At 38.1% G+C, this 13,209-nt stretch overlaps 1 protein-coding gene across 5 annotated transcripts in view; it reads left to right on the top strand.

The window, feature by feature from the left end:
* The window catches only part of UNC5C (unc-5 netrin receptor C), a 370,394-nt gene that overhangs the window by 292,730 nt on the left and 64,455 nt on the right, over positions 1 to 13,209 (top strand). For 4 of the 5 annotated variants that reach the window (XM_060779209.2, XM_060779211.2, XM_060779210.2 and 1 more), the window contains 3 exons: positions 2,098 to 2,278; positions 5,796 to 5,963; positions 9,876 to 10,040. In XM_060779209.2, the coding sequence (XP_060635192.2) occupies positions 2,098 to 2,278; positions 5,796 to 5,963; positions 9,876 to 10,040 (514 nt within the window). The remainder of the gene's footprint in view (positions 1 to 2,097; positions 2,279 to 5,795; positions 5,964 to 9,875; positions 10,041 to 13,209) is intronic. The other variant, XM_060779212.2, reaches the window with a different exon arrangement.

The raw sequence follows: 13,209 nt of genomic DNA, 5'->3' as shown, positions 1-13,209 counted from the left end.
ATATTTTACATGCTAAAATGGAATAACTGGCCAGACTCCTATCATTTAGGAATGGCTACTTTTCTGGATCTACTAAAAATGAACCAAGCTTTATGCTAACCTAACAGGAAGAGCTCAATTGCTCGGATGACTGATCATAGTCACTTCTATAAGACTGAAATAATATCAACCAAATTTATTTGGCTTCCAGTGCCCTTGGGCAGATGTTCAAATGGTTTAGAGTTAACAAGGATCTTTGTCAGGACAAACCAGGTCTTTCTTAGTAGTGAGAACGGACTGGGTGCAAGGAATATTTTGTGTCCCCCACCCTGTTTTTTACTAGATTAAAGTGTGGGGCATTCATTCTAACGTTCTGTGACATGAAGGCACTGCTTTGATCACTCTTGGGCCTCCAAAGCATGCTTAGTTAAAAAGCAAATAAGCTACTCAATGTTCAGCCAAGTTACGTTAGACTAACTTACCTCAGGCAGCTCTGGGAGAATGAGGTGCTTCTTTTAAAGGAGAAATGAATGGAGGATTGTGTGGCTAGAAAGCATATATTTAGATCCTTAACTGTTTCCCTCTGTTTCTCTATAAACTGTTTAAACATGAAATAAGTGAATAATACATGAAGCTATAAATTTCCTGTAAATGTGACTCTGGATAATGCGCAGATTGTAAGATCTATATACATATACCCAAGGGTAGCTCACACATGTTCTTTTTTGCTTCTATACACATTTTGTCTTACAAAATGTTTTGTGTGTAATATTTGAATGAGAGAAACCTGTGCGTACAAAACTACATTTTAAGCCTTTGCATCATTAACTTGCCTCATCACAAATGACTCCAATGTATTTATTTTGTCATTTTAATACATGTATATGCATGATGGTTTATAAATAGCAGGAATGAAATATCCTTACCCCAAGAGCCTTACAGTCACAGTTTTCTGGATAAGGGAGCAGAAATTCCAAAGCAAACAAAGGATAGGAAGCAGATTCAGGAGGGAAGCAAATGAAAAGAATGGTTTAGTAGGACAGGAAATGCAATGTAGTGCTTGAAATAGTCATCTCAAGGATCACCAAGAAACTTGTCTCATCTCATATGCAGAAGTTCTCAGAATTGCAAGGGCTAGATGTTGCTGATACATATGCACGTAGATATAAATATAGATTCACAAAGATGAATAAATTACTATATGTATGAGTCTAGGAATTTTAGTAAAAACATTGGCCTCAAAACCTGGGTTAACTGATTCACAAGTTTATGTAAGTACTGTACTTTCACTCATATACTGTATATACTGTATATATAGAGGGGTGGGACAATCCCATCAATTGAGTGGTGAAAGGTAAGAACTTGGCCCATTTTAGGAGAACCTAAAAAGACTCACTGACCCCTCTGCTCTCTCTCAGTGCTCCTTCGATCACCATTGTCTCACTTAAGCATTCAAGAAGGTCAGAAGTGGGGTTGTGGTGGAAAGAGTAGGGTAGGAGGAGAAACTACCTTTAGGTTCTTCCCAAACATATTATTTCTCTCCTTTCATCACTCTATTCAAATATCTTTTGTCTTCTTTCTTTAATAAGATTTTAATAAAAAAAGGAATCCTTTTTCTGAACAGAGTGAAGAAAGGCGGTTTTGAATGCCTGGGTGAGAAAATGGTGGTGACAGCAACTGGGGATAACTAGCTCACTGAATCAGCACTAGTGCTTTCCCCTCTCTACATAATGATCCTAGTTGTATCCATGAGTCATATTAAAATCCATAATTTCGGACCAAGCCTTTCCTTGACTTACACATGAGGTCATCACACACTCACACTCACATATACATAAGAATACCTCACTCTCCAGTAGGAATCATAGATTGGCTGCCAGGATACATTTGTACTCAGTAAGGATGGCACATGAATGGGTAGAAAGGATGTCTCCATACATTAAAACATCCCACTGAGAAAATAATCATGTGCCATACGGTTTTCTTCACAAATTGTCATAGTCAGGAGTTATGGCCACTGTAACTTGGCTTAATGGATTCCCACCATGGTCTTTCTGCAACAAAAATGCCTTGGCTGTTTTAGTGATAACTCCTAATTTTATTTGTAACTCTTAACAGGTTGAATGGCTGAAAAATGAAGAAGTGATTGATCCTGTAGAAGACCGGAATTTTTACATTACTATAGACCACAACTTGATTATAAAGCAGGCACGTCTCTCTGACACAGCCAATTATACTTGTGTTGCCAAAAACATTGTGGCAAAGAGGAAAAGTACAACAGCTGCTGTCATTGTATATGGTAAGAAAAATAGTTCAGCCTCATGTTCATTAAACTGCCACATGAAATATCTGCCAAATGTCCTATATGCAATTTTACCATCCAGACTGCCATTTTTCTTCAGGACCCTACAAGATGAATATGCACCTAGTTGTGTGAATGCCCTCTAAAATCTATATATCCATCATTTAGACCTCTAACAAAGTAATTTTATTCTCAAAAAAAAGACACTGGTATTTTTAGCAAGTGTTTTCATTAAGAAAGTCTTCAAAACTTCACAGTTTTTAGATTGCTGTTGGGAACATATTCTACTCAAGATAGACATGGGGGGTTTATTTTGGAGGGTTTTTTGGCATTTTCTCTCTAGGACTGAAAATAGTATTTCTACACCAATTCATTTGGGAGAAGATTTTGTCATTGGAGCCTTGTTCTGCACAAATTTTACATATGGTATGTTGTGCAGAGAAGAACATTTATTTGCAGGAAGCACTGTTTCCTACACACAGAAATGCATCATTTTTTGTGCAAAACAAGACTTAAACTGCAAAGATTCTTATCAATCAATGATTTTTCTTGTCAGAGACTCAAGAAATAGCATTTTTAATTATTCATCAAGTAGTTTTGGATATTCTTTTGTTCCCTAAAGCAAAGGGCCATAACTCTATTTATGTGTGTTTACAGCCCCCCTCTCTATTTCAAAACATTATTTTTGTTTGCAAGTGCCAATAATATTAAAATTTTCATATAGTTCTGTGGGTCCATTTATCAAGCATCTATATGTATTAATCTCTCCTGTGTGGAGCTTCAAGCCAACATAGACAAGTCTCCTGGTGTGTTACATGTGACTGGAGCAGTGCATAAGATGACTTTTATTGTCTATTAAGGTAATAATAATTGTGATAATACGGTCTTGCTTTTATAACATAATAGCTAATGTTTTAGGAGTATTTTATTGTCATTAGTTTAATTACAAAACTGATGGGGCTTTCACCTTCCTTTCAAAGCCAGAGTATCCTTTTGTTTAAATGTAAGCAGTTGCTTCAGCGAAATCATAATGAGGAACTTCAATTCCATTTTATATAGGAAATTGGTTGAATAGACCTGATGCAACAGAGACATGTAACAACATGGCAGTATTTTTTATATAATGCTACCATAAATAAGCACTGTGCAATTCAGACTGAAAGAACAAGGCATACATGAACATGAGCAAATTTACCTTCTTCTCCCTCTTTCTCCCCATTCTTTTCTCAATGCTTGACTAGGTACTGAAAATGCATTGTCCTTTGCTGAACCAATGTGAGGAATGTGGAGAGAGTTAGGAACTTGTACAAGCTTTCTAGCACCAATTTTAATGTGTATTAAAAATTTAGCACTATATTTTTAAAAGAAAAGGAGGAAAGACAACCATTCCAAAAAGAGAATGACACAACAGTTCATCTGTTGAGTTGCACAAAAAAATACTATATATTTAACAGGACCTGTTTCAGTTAAAACATTGGCAAGGGACTCTGGAATAGAACATAGAACATGAAAATAAATAATATGTTTGATTTTACTTTCACTGAATAAATTATGATGCTTAATAAATTATACTCATGTTCAATGTCTAATTCTTCTTGTGCCTGTGGAGCGTCAGGCCCTCAGGAACCTACCCATGACTTAAACTTTGTTTCACTTGCCAAGGCTTTAAAACATGCAGCGGGAATAAGCATCCTGGATGCATTTATCCAGCATAAAATTAGAACTGAAGTGCACATTATACTCACCATATGGGAGCACCTTGGCAACTGAGAAATCTGAGGGCTCCTTAGGAGTTGGAAGCCGGGTGGAAAATTAACTGCTAAGGAAAGAGATGCAATGAGATAAACAACCGAGAGAAAGGAAGCTGGAGGCTTCTTTGTCCATGTGTGAACACATTAATTTCTGCTGTTGACTGCCTATAGGCTAAGACAGGCCAGCCTTCAGGGTTCTCAGTAGGCTTTTGTCACATGGCAAGTACAATATTTGCTTATTTGTTTTGTGAATTTCCATCAGTACAATAAATAGCCTTGCTCATAGTAATGGTGTAGCCCATCTGTGCAAGCTGGAAGGATGCCTTATGTTCCAGAGCAATGTGGACAAGTCTGCATTTCAATATGAATAAGCAAGCCTACTTCAAGCATGCTACAAGCCATACATGAAGCAAATAGCAATAAAAGAGAAGGGAAAGCTACATAATTTGATAATGTGATACACAACAAAGGGTAATTAAGATAACAAAGTTAATACATCTACTAAGAAAGAGATGGTGAAAACTTTGGACCTCCAGATATTCTGAATGATGCTTCCTACAAATCTTTTATTATTGATTATGCAGAAGGAATGATAGAAGTTGTAGGCTAGAATATCTGGAAGGCCAAAATCTTGCTACCTTCTTGCTCATTTGTATACTTATATTCATTTCTTTAGAATCCATTCTTACCTGTCTCTGTTGCATGTACCAACTGAAATAAAAATAAACATTCTGTTGTGAGAATTTAAGATCGGCTGGATAGTTGCCTGAAATATATACACTTTACTGAATAGTTTAGCTGTCAGTGGGAAATCGAGAAGGAAATTGCATGGCATACAGTGGAGAAGAGCTTAAGTAAAATGCCAATTCATGAATACAGTTAAGTATAGTGATTAAGCATCAGCAATATTTGAATGTTTACATTTGCTTTATTGGAGAGGCTAGCAGGAAAATCCAACAGTGTATGAAACCATAAAAGCATGACCCTGTAGTAAAGGTGAAGGTTTCTGCTGACATTAAGTCTAGTTGTATCTGACTCTGGGGGATAGTGCTCATCTCAATTTCTAAGCCAAAGAGCCGGTGCTTTCTGTAAACATCTCCAAAGTCATGTGGCCAGCATGACTGCATGGAGCACTGTTACCTTTCCACAAAAGCTGTACCTATTGATCTACTCACATTAGCATGTTTTCAAACTGCTAAGTTGGCAAAAGCTGGGGCTAACAATTGGAGCTTACCCCACTTCCCAGATTTGATCTGCCGACCATTTGGTCAACAAGTTCAGCAGCTCAGTGGTTTAACCCACTGCGCTACCTTATACTCTAGAAAATTTTAATAAAAAAAATCAACCCCAAGAGCATGAACCAATTTATCCATTGATCAGTGTAACTGCTGTACCTTAACCCTTTTATATATATATATATATATATATATATATATATATATATATATATATATATCCCCTTCTCTGAGTAGAATGGCAAAAAGCAAAAGAAAGACCTAGTGATCCCCAATACATCATCCAGAATCGCTTCTGGCCTTTTCAACAGCCTCAGTGGGGAAATGGTGGCAGTGGCATTAGTGCCTTCCCCTCTCTGTGGAATAACTCTCAACTTATTCACAGGTCACATAAAAATCCATAATTTGGTCCCCAAACCTGCCCTGAGGTCAAGTTATACATGAGTATATATGGTATATCAGTAAGATGCCAATGCTTGCTTAATTGACTGTTCTTACTTAAGTATCTTTGTTTCTTTCACTTCTCAGTCAATGGAGGATGGTCAACTTGGACTGAATGGTCAGTTTGTAACAGCCGTTGTGGAAAAGGTTCTCAGAAGCGTACAAGAACCTGCACCAACCCTGCTCCACTCAATGGGGGTTCCTTCTGTGAAGGCCAAAATTTACAGAAAATAGCATGTACCACCCTATGTCCAGGTATATTACACATTTTGATGATCTATTTGCCTGCATTTGGTTGCTATCTTATTTTTCAAAAATAAACCTTTTTAGATATGAATTCTTTCTTTGCTCTCTGTCCCCCCCCCCCCTTCTCCACTGACAAATAAATGCCTTGTGTTATATAAATATCCCAAATAGCAGTGAAATTAATTCCTATTGTGGCATTAAACCTTTCCCATCGTCTCAATCCTCTGTAATTCTGAGCATTTACGTAACATTTCAAAGCTCAACATCTTAAGAGACTTAAACCTCAGATCTGTTGAAATCTCTGGAAATAAGATGGAATTTAAGTATGAAGAATCATACAGAGCCAAATACATATTAGTAAGCTCAGTTAATTGGGGGAAGCAAGGGTTAGTAAAGTTAAAAAATATGGCCTGAAGCATTTGGATGAAAGTCTACGAGCTATCAACTTGTAGACCCTGGAGAGTTTCCAGACAGAATGAAACAATTATAGTCAATGCACACAAGTGCAATACTGGTCTTTGACACTAGAAAAAAAATCATAACTTCTGGCTCCTCACAAGTGATGGTTTATGAAGCATTGTTTTCTAACATTTGGAAGCTTTCAGTTGCAGAAAGCTGCTCTAAAACAATTTTGGGATTCTCATCACCGAATCTGTTCCTTTTCCTATCCCAACCACCATCCTCCCAGTGTTGATGGTGCTAAAAAAATGTCCAACTGTACAAAGGAGGAAGAAAATTAAGACTGAGGAACTTTCTCCCTGCCCCCCGACCTCCAAAAAAAAAAAAAGAAGAAGAAGCTTTATATAGAAAGGGACTCAGTACTCAGAATTACAGCAGAATTACAGAAAGACATTCATCCAAGCTCCCTTAGTCAGCCCTTTCATCCACAATTAAATTGTGACTGAGTGAGATTATGTTTTGGACTGACCCGGCATTCAACTTGCCTATTCACCTAATAGAGTGTCATCCTTGCTGTTGTGTAGTGTTTAGAGCATTGGACTATGACTCTGGAGATTGGTGTTCAAATCCCAACTCAACTGTGGAACTCCACTGGGTGATCTGAGGCAAGCCATACTCTCTCAGTTTCAGAAGAGGGAAAAGAACAAATCTTACCATGAAATCCCCATGATAGATTTGGCTTAAGGTTGCCATAATTAAAAAATAACTTGAGGGAATGTGATACTTTAGATATGTTACATGATATAAAAGCACATGAAAGCGTGGAATAGAGTGCTACAATTTTTCACTCTCCTGATGACATAGTGAAGTCTTAAGAAGGCTCCTGAAACTTTAAATGTAGCTTTGGGTTTTCCATTGTGGTGGAATGGATGACTTCTAAGCTAATATATAGAGCATTTTCCCAGCACAGTACAGCAGGCCTGCACAACCTGAGGCCCTCCAGGTGTTTTGGACTTCAACTTCCAGTATTCTTCATCCTTGGATAAGCTGGCTACGGATTCTGGGATGGTGCTTCCAGACAGGGCTTAAACCCACTTCAGAGCGGCTTAAAGTAACCCACTCTGAAGTGAGTTTAAGTCTCAATGTGCCCTGTCCAAAACAACTGGGCTTTCCTGGTTGGTGTCCCCATACCAGCACGGCATGGGGCCACCAAACCCACCCTCAAAGCCCTTAAAATAAGTATAAATTTATCAGGCAGCATGAGGGCTCCTAGCACTTAGAAATGATGCGCCAGAAGACAGGGAGAGGCCAAAAAAAACTGGCACAGCATTTCTATGTGCCAGGCACCCTGTTTCTTCTTATTTCAAGGGCTTCTGGGGGTGGGGGGGGGGGAGTTGGAGAGAGGGTGGGTTCCCTCTTTGCTTCTCAAGACTGAAGAAGCGAATTGGGCTATGGGGACAGACATTAAATCTGGGCCTTTCAGGAAGGCCTGGATCTACTGGGGTGTCTAAATAATTCAGAACAAAGCAGGGTTTTCCTGCTTTGTCATGAATGAATCCTCTTTTACCTGAGGTGTAATTTAAACACCTCAGGTAAAAGTCCAACAGGGCCCCCATTTTGGGCCATGTCTGGAAGAACGTGGAGTTGGAGAACCACACCTGGAGGGCCACAGTTATGCAGAGAAAACATGGATATTTCCACTTCTAATTGGTTCTCATGTTTACTGAACCAAATTGAGTATTTGAGTTCAATGTAAATGAAGATTGTGTAGTATTATGGCCTGAATCCTACTGTTACTTCCAATTAGAATAACAGAATAGGTTTAACTTATTTATTCAGTGAATCTACTCTAGCTGGGACTAACAACTGGATATAGACCAATGTAATTCACATTAACTCTAAATTGTTAAACTATCACTGCAAACTCTAATGAAGATGTTAGTCCCGCAGTTTGCTATTCAGCATCCTTTTTCTGCTTGCTGCAAGCATTTGTTAAAGTCAAGAAACACTTTGAAATGACAGGAGGGTACAGCATTCCCCTGATCCTTCCCTCAATGAATTCAATGATGTCAGGATTGAAGTCCAGAGTGTCTCCTGGGTATTCATAGTTGGCATTGCAGTTGTACATAGACTGGCAACTCTCAGCATGGAATTTGATTTTTGTCCCTTGGAGACAGAACTGCCAAGAATTCCTCCTGAGGCTTCATCACAGCACTGCATTCCAAAAATTCAGGCTGTTTCTTGAACTAGGCAAGTGGCCCATAAATTAGTGTGACCAGAAGTGTCATCCTTTGGTATTGCTGAGGTCTTTTCTTTCCTAGCTAAAGTAGAGATAATTTTTTATCCATCTAGTCTGTTTTGAATAGCAAGATATTATTATTATTATTATTATTATTATTATTATTATTATTATTATCCTGCCTTTCTACTCATAATGGAATTTATGGCACCTAACAACATACTAAAATAATACAGATTATAACAATAAAAAGAAATAGAGTAAAAGTATAAATATACAATTAAAACAATTATACAGTTTCTAAATTCAACTATTCTACTTAATATGAACAAAGCCCCCTTTAAATCCTTCAGAAAGCACCACACAGCATTAACAGCCCAACAGAACAGAAATGTTTTACCTGCCTCCGCAGAAGCAAAGTAGAAGGCCTTCATCTTAGTTCCCATCAATATTCCTCTCTAGGTTATCTAATAATTGGTCCATAAAGGGAAATATGGTCCTTCAAAGCCATATAGGGCTTTATAGGTCATAACCAGCATTTTGAGTTCTGCCCAAAAATGGACTGGTAGGCAGTAGAGTAGCCAACCCCAGTTAACAAATGGACCACAACAATTTGGGCCAAATGACATTACTGAGTACTTTTCAAAGGCAGTCTCACATAGAGCACATCACAGTAATCCAAACAGGATGACGTAACTAAGGCATGTACAACATGGCCATATCCAACATTTCCAGGAATGGGTACAGTTGACAGCCAGCTTTAACTACACTACCTTGGTCACTACTAAACCTTGGGTTTCCAGGGTCAGGACTGAATCCAGAAGTTTCCTGAAATTGCAAACCTACATGTTGGGTGGTGGTAATGGAGGAGGGTAATCTCATTTAAGAACGGCTGCGTCTCTGTTTCCAGATCTGTCTTTTGATTGATCAAGAGCACCTCTGTCTTTTCTGAATTAAGATTCAGTCTGTTTGCCCAATCCAGTCTATTATAACTGCCAGGCATCAGTTTAGCACAGGGACAGTTGACTTGGAAGTAAAGCTGGGTGTCATCAGCATACCAGTGATCTGTGATCGGAAAACTCTGGGTAACCTCTCCCAGCTGTTTTGTGTAGGTGTGAAATAGCATTAGAGAAAAGGGAAAAGATTGAGCCCTGGGGAAAGTATTTGAGGTCTTTGATAGTTTACAACTCTTCAAACACAACAAATTCACATCTTATCTTTATTTTAATCTCCCCTTCCCTCCACTCACCATTTTGTCTTTATTTATTTATTTTTGGTTACAGTGGATGGAAGGTGGACAGCTTGGAGTAAATGGTCTACATGTGGAACTGAATGTACCCACTGGCGGAGAAGGGAATGCACATCACCAGCCCCAAAGAATGGTGGCAAGGACTGCGATGGTCTTGTTCTGCAGTCTAAGAACTGCACAGATGGGCTTTGTATGCAGAGTAAGTGGAACTACCTTAATGCTGCTCTGCTGACATTGGGATTTGGGAGAGGGCAAGAATATAGTCACCCCCGCCAAAAACAAAACAAAGAAAAACTCTGGATACAGAAGGTGATATTCCCTTCAAATGACAGGAAAATTTGCATTGGGTTTTGCATAGCAAATAACTCATTTTAATTGTGCCACTTACACTGATTTGCTACATCCATTAATTTCCCCCATCTAGAAGTGGAATTCTGAAATGTTTATGAGATCTGAAAAAGTTTCCATGGAACCTGTGAATCTTGAGTGCCACTGCACTAAAAAAATGGCCTGGAAATGCCATTAGATACTTGCCTTGGGTAGATATGCACAGACCAGAATATTTCTATTTGTGCCAGTTTTGCATGTGTTAATTGATGAGTCAGTTTCATCCCATTTATACATCCATTTGCAAATTTGTTTACATTATATATGTGCTATATATATATATATATATATATATATATATATATATATAATTTTCTTACAAATTATAATTTTCAGAGACTTTGAGGTGGTACCTTGAGCACCTCAGAAATATGAAAATTCAAATTACATAGCAGGAAGTAACAATATTCCCTTACATTATTGGCAGCTATCTTGTAAAACAGTTTGTATTTCAATAGCTTCTTAGAGAGCAAAGCAAAAAGACTTTTGAAAGACTTTAGAAACACTGCATAAAAATAAGTATGTTCCAAAGTATGTCTTGGAGGTAGAAGAGCTAATGTACATATAACTCCACTCATTTGAATGAGTCATTATGATAAATTATCAGGAAAAAGACATTTATGCCATTTCAAGCATATTATGTTTTATATTACCAGATTATATTTAGTCGGGCATGTGCATTCCTTGTGCATTTGAAAAAGGAAAACCATTTAGGTAGTAATTTTGGGAGAGACTGCATAGTATTATGGTTTGGAATCATAACTGCCCTATAGGTATTCCATTATTATTACTATTATGTATTGTAGATGCTGCAAAAAAGGGGATTGTTGAATTTAATACCTGTTCTGTCTCCAAGCGAACATGAAGTGATAATCTCTCTATTTCAGGATACACACATGTACACACCAAACAAATAGTGGTGGAAAAGTATATAGTTTCATGCTGACCTTCTTAGCTTCTCTTTAATAATGTCTGTATACTTCAAGGGTGCATTTACTAGTAAACTTTGTAGTCTTGCTCTGTGATGCAGTCCTGCTAGAAAGATTCATCAGCCATACTTTATGGCTACGGATCTGTTGGACTGGCTCTTTTTCTCTCTCCCACTTTGAAAATGTGCAAAACCCAGCACTCCTGATTTGATTCCTTTTCCTCAAAATGAAGTTGTTGTGGTCTGGTGAAATTCATTTCTGCAATCTGGTGCTGCTCAAAGCTAGACTAAGTACTACCTCTAACACATATTACATCTTTAGCTTATCATGGCAATGATATTTTATTAGAGTTACTGGGGTTTTTATGGTGCAGATTACATAAATTTGAGATTTACACAAAAGGGACCAAAAGCTGAAGGCCTACTGCCCAGCTCTATCAGAGTTGGGTCCCTCATATGTGTTTACAAATAAGAAACAAAAAGAGCATAACAACCCTAATTACACCTAGTAATAAAGAAACAAGACAGTATGAACAGCCAAATTAGGTTATGACAGCTTGACAAACTTTTATTCATGTTAAGCCCTCCCATATGGCAGGGGAATCTCCCATTTCAGACAGCAGAACAGTGTCAGCAGTGACTTCATGTGTCCCACTATCAGGAACAAAATCCTAATAAGGGTTTTATGGGCTATCTCTCTGTGCTCAATAAAATCAGCTTTCCTGAAATTCATGGTTCATCTTGATTAGCCAGATTTTATGTATGATGAATCATCATACAATCATGAGTGAGACCATTATATGGTCACTCTCCCCTAAAGTACCAATTACTGTAATTCTAGTGATCAGCTCCTCCCTACTGGTTTGGATCAAGTCAAGGTTTGCTTATCGTCCCATCCCTCCCTCCACCTTCAAAGAGGAAAACATCTGCAAGGCACATCAGATCAAATCTACCTGCTATCACTTTGGTGAAGCAAAGCACCATGTCTCGAGGAGCCAGAGTGAAAACTGGACAGGGCCTCTGTACCTTTAATGGCTGTGTGGAACAGGTTATCAACATGTGCTGCTTGTTACTTTGTTATATGACAAGCTAAAATTCTCTCTTCTACACAACTTTTAAATAATTCTGTCCAGTTCCCACTCTAGTAACACTAATTATACCAGAGTCTCCCAAGAACCCAGTTTCCTCCTCTTTCCAGTAGTATCAGATATCAAGTGGATGGGGTCACAGAAGAGACATGTTAGCTGCACTACACAATATCAGAATGTAGTCTCTCTGACTACATTCCTTGCTCTAAAAACAGACCCTCCTCAATGTGAATATGTTGTTTTCCTCCATCTTTTCTTGTTTATACTTAGTTCCTTTTTTGTGAGGAAATGGAGCACCTGGTTCTACTTAGTTCTGCTTGCTTAGGCAATTTTTCCTGCCAAGGCATTCTCTTTTGCCTACCTCATTCTTGCTTTTGGCTTCAGTATGACTTCTCCCAATATCTCTCTTGCTGATCATTTGTTTGCTTGTTTTTAATCCCTTCCTTGTGGCTTAAAAATCTTAAAGTAACTTGCTAAAGACAATGCATTGACTCTCTGGTGGCTGCGGAATTCATAATACACATTTTACACAGTTGAACTGAGGACTTTACACAAGCCTACTTAATCACAATTTCAGTAGGATAATAGTCTGTTTGGCTGTACTTATTAATCAACACTGCACCTCTCCCATTGCTGTTTTGCATTTCAATGATTATTGGATCATCTGTTTGTATTGATGGAAATGGCTCAAAAAAGCTCCAAACATTGCTCTGTTCCAGTGTTGCAATGGGTTCCTTCTACTGCAATTCTGATCTTCTGGCAGTCATGTGGCATGAATGGGCATAATTATCATTCTCTCTCCCTCTCCCTCTTACTATTCCTAGGCAGGTTGAGATTGATTTTCCTCCATTTTTCTTTTCTTTCATTTTTTTTTCTTTCTCTCTCTTTTCTTGTTCATAATTGAGCAATTGCAAAAGGAAGGGGGTTTAGCAAAGAGATGCAGAAGATCGTGGAACTAAGTTTTG

The sequence above is a fragment of the Anolis sagrei genome, chromosome 5, assembly GCF_037176765.1.
Source record: "Anolis sagrei isolate rAnoSag1 chromosome 5, rAnoSag1.mat, whole genome shotgun sequence".
Taxonomy (NCBI): Eukaryota; Metazoa; Chordata; class Lepidosauria; order Squamata; family Dactyloidae; genus Anolis; species Anolis sagrei.
The sequence above is the reverse complement of the archived record's forward strand: the minus strand, read 5'-3'. Positions and strand labels throughout refer to the sequence as shown.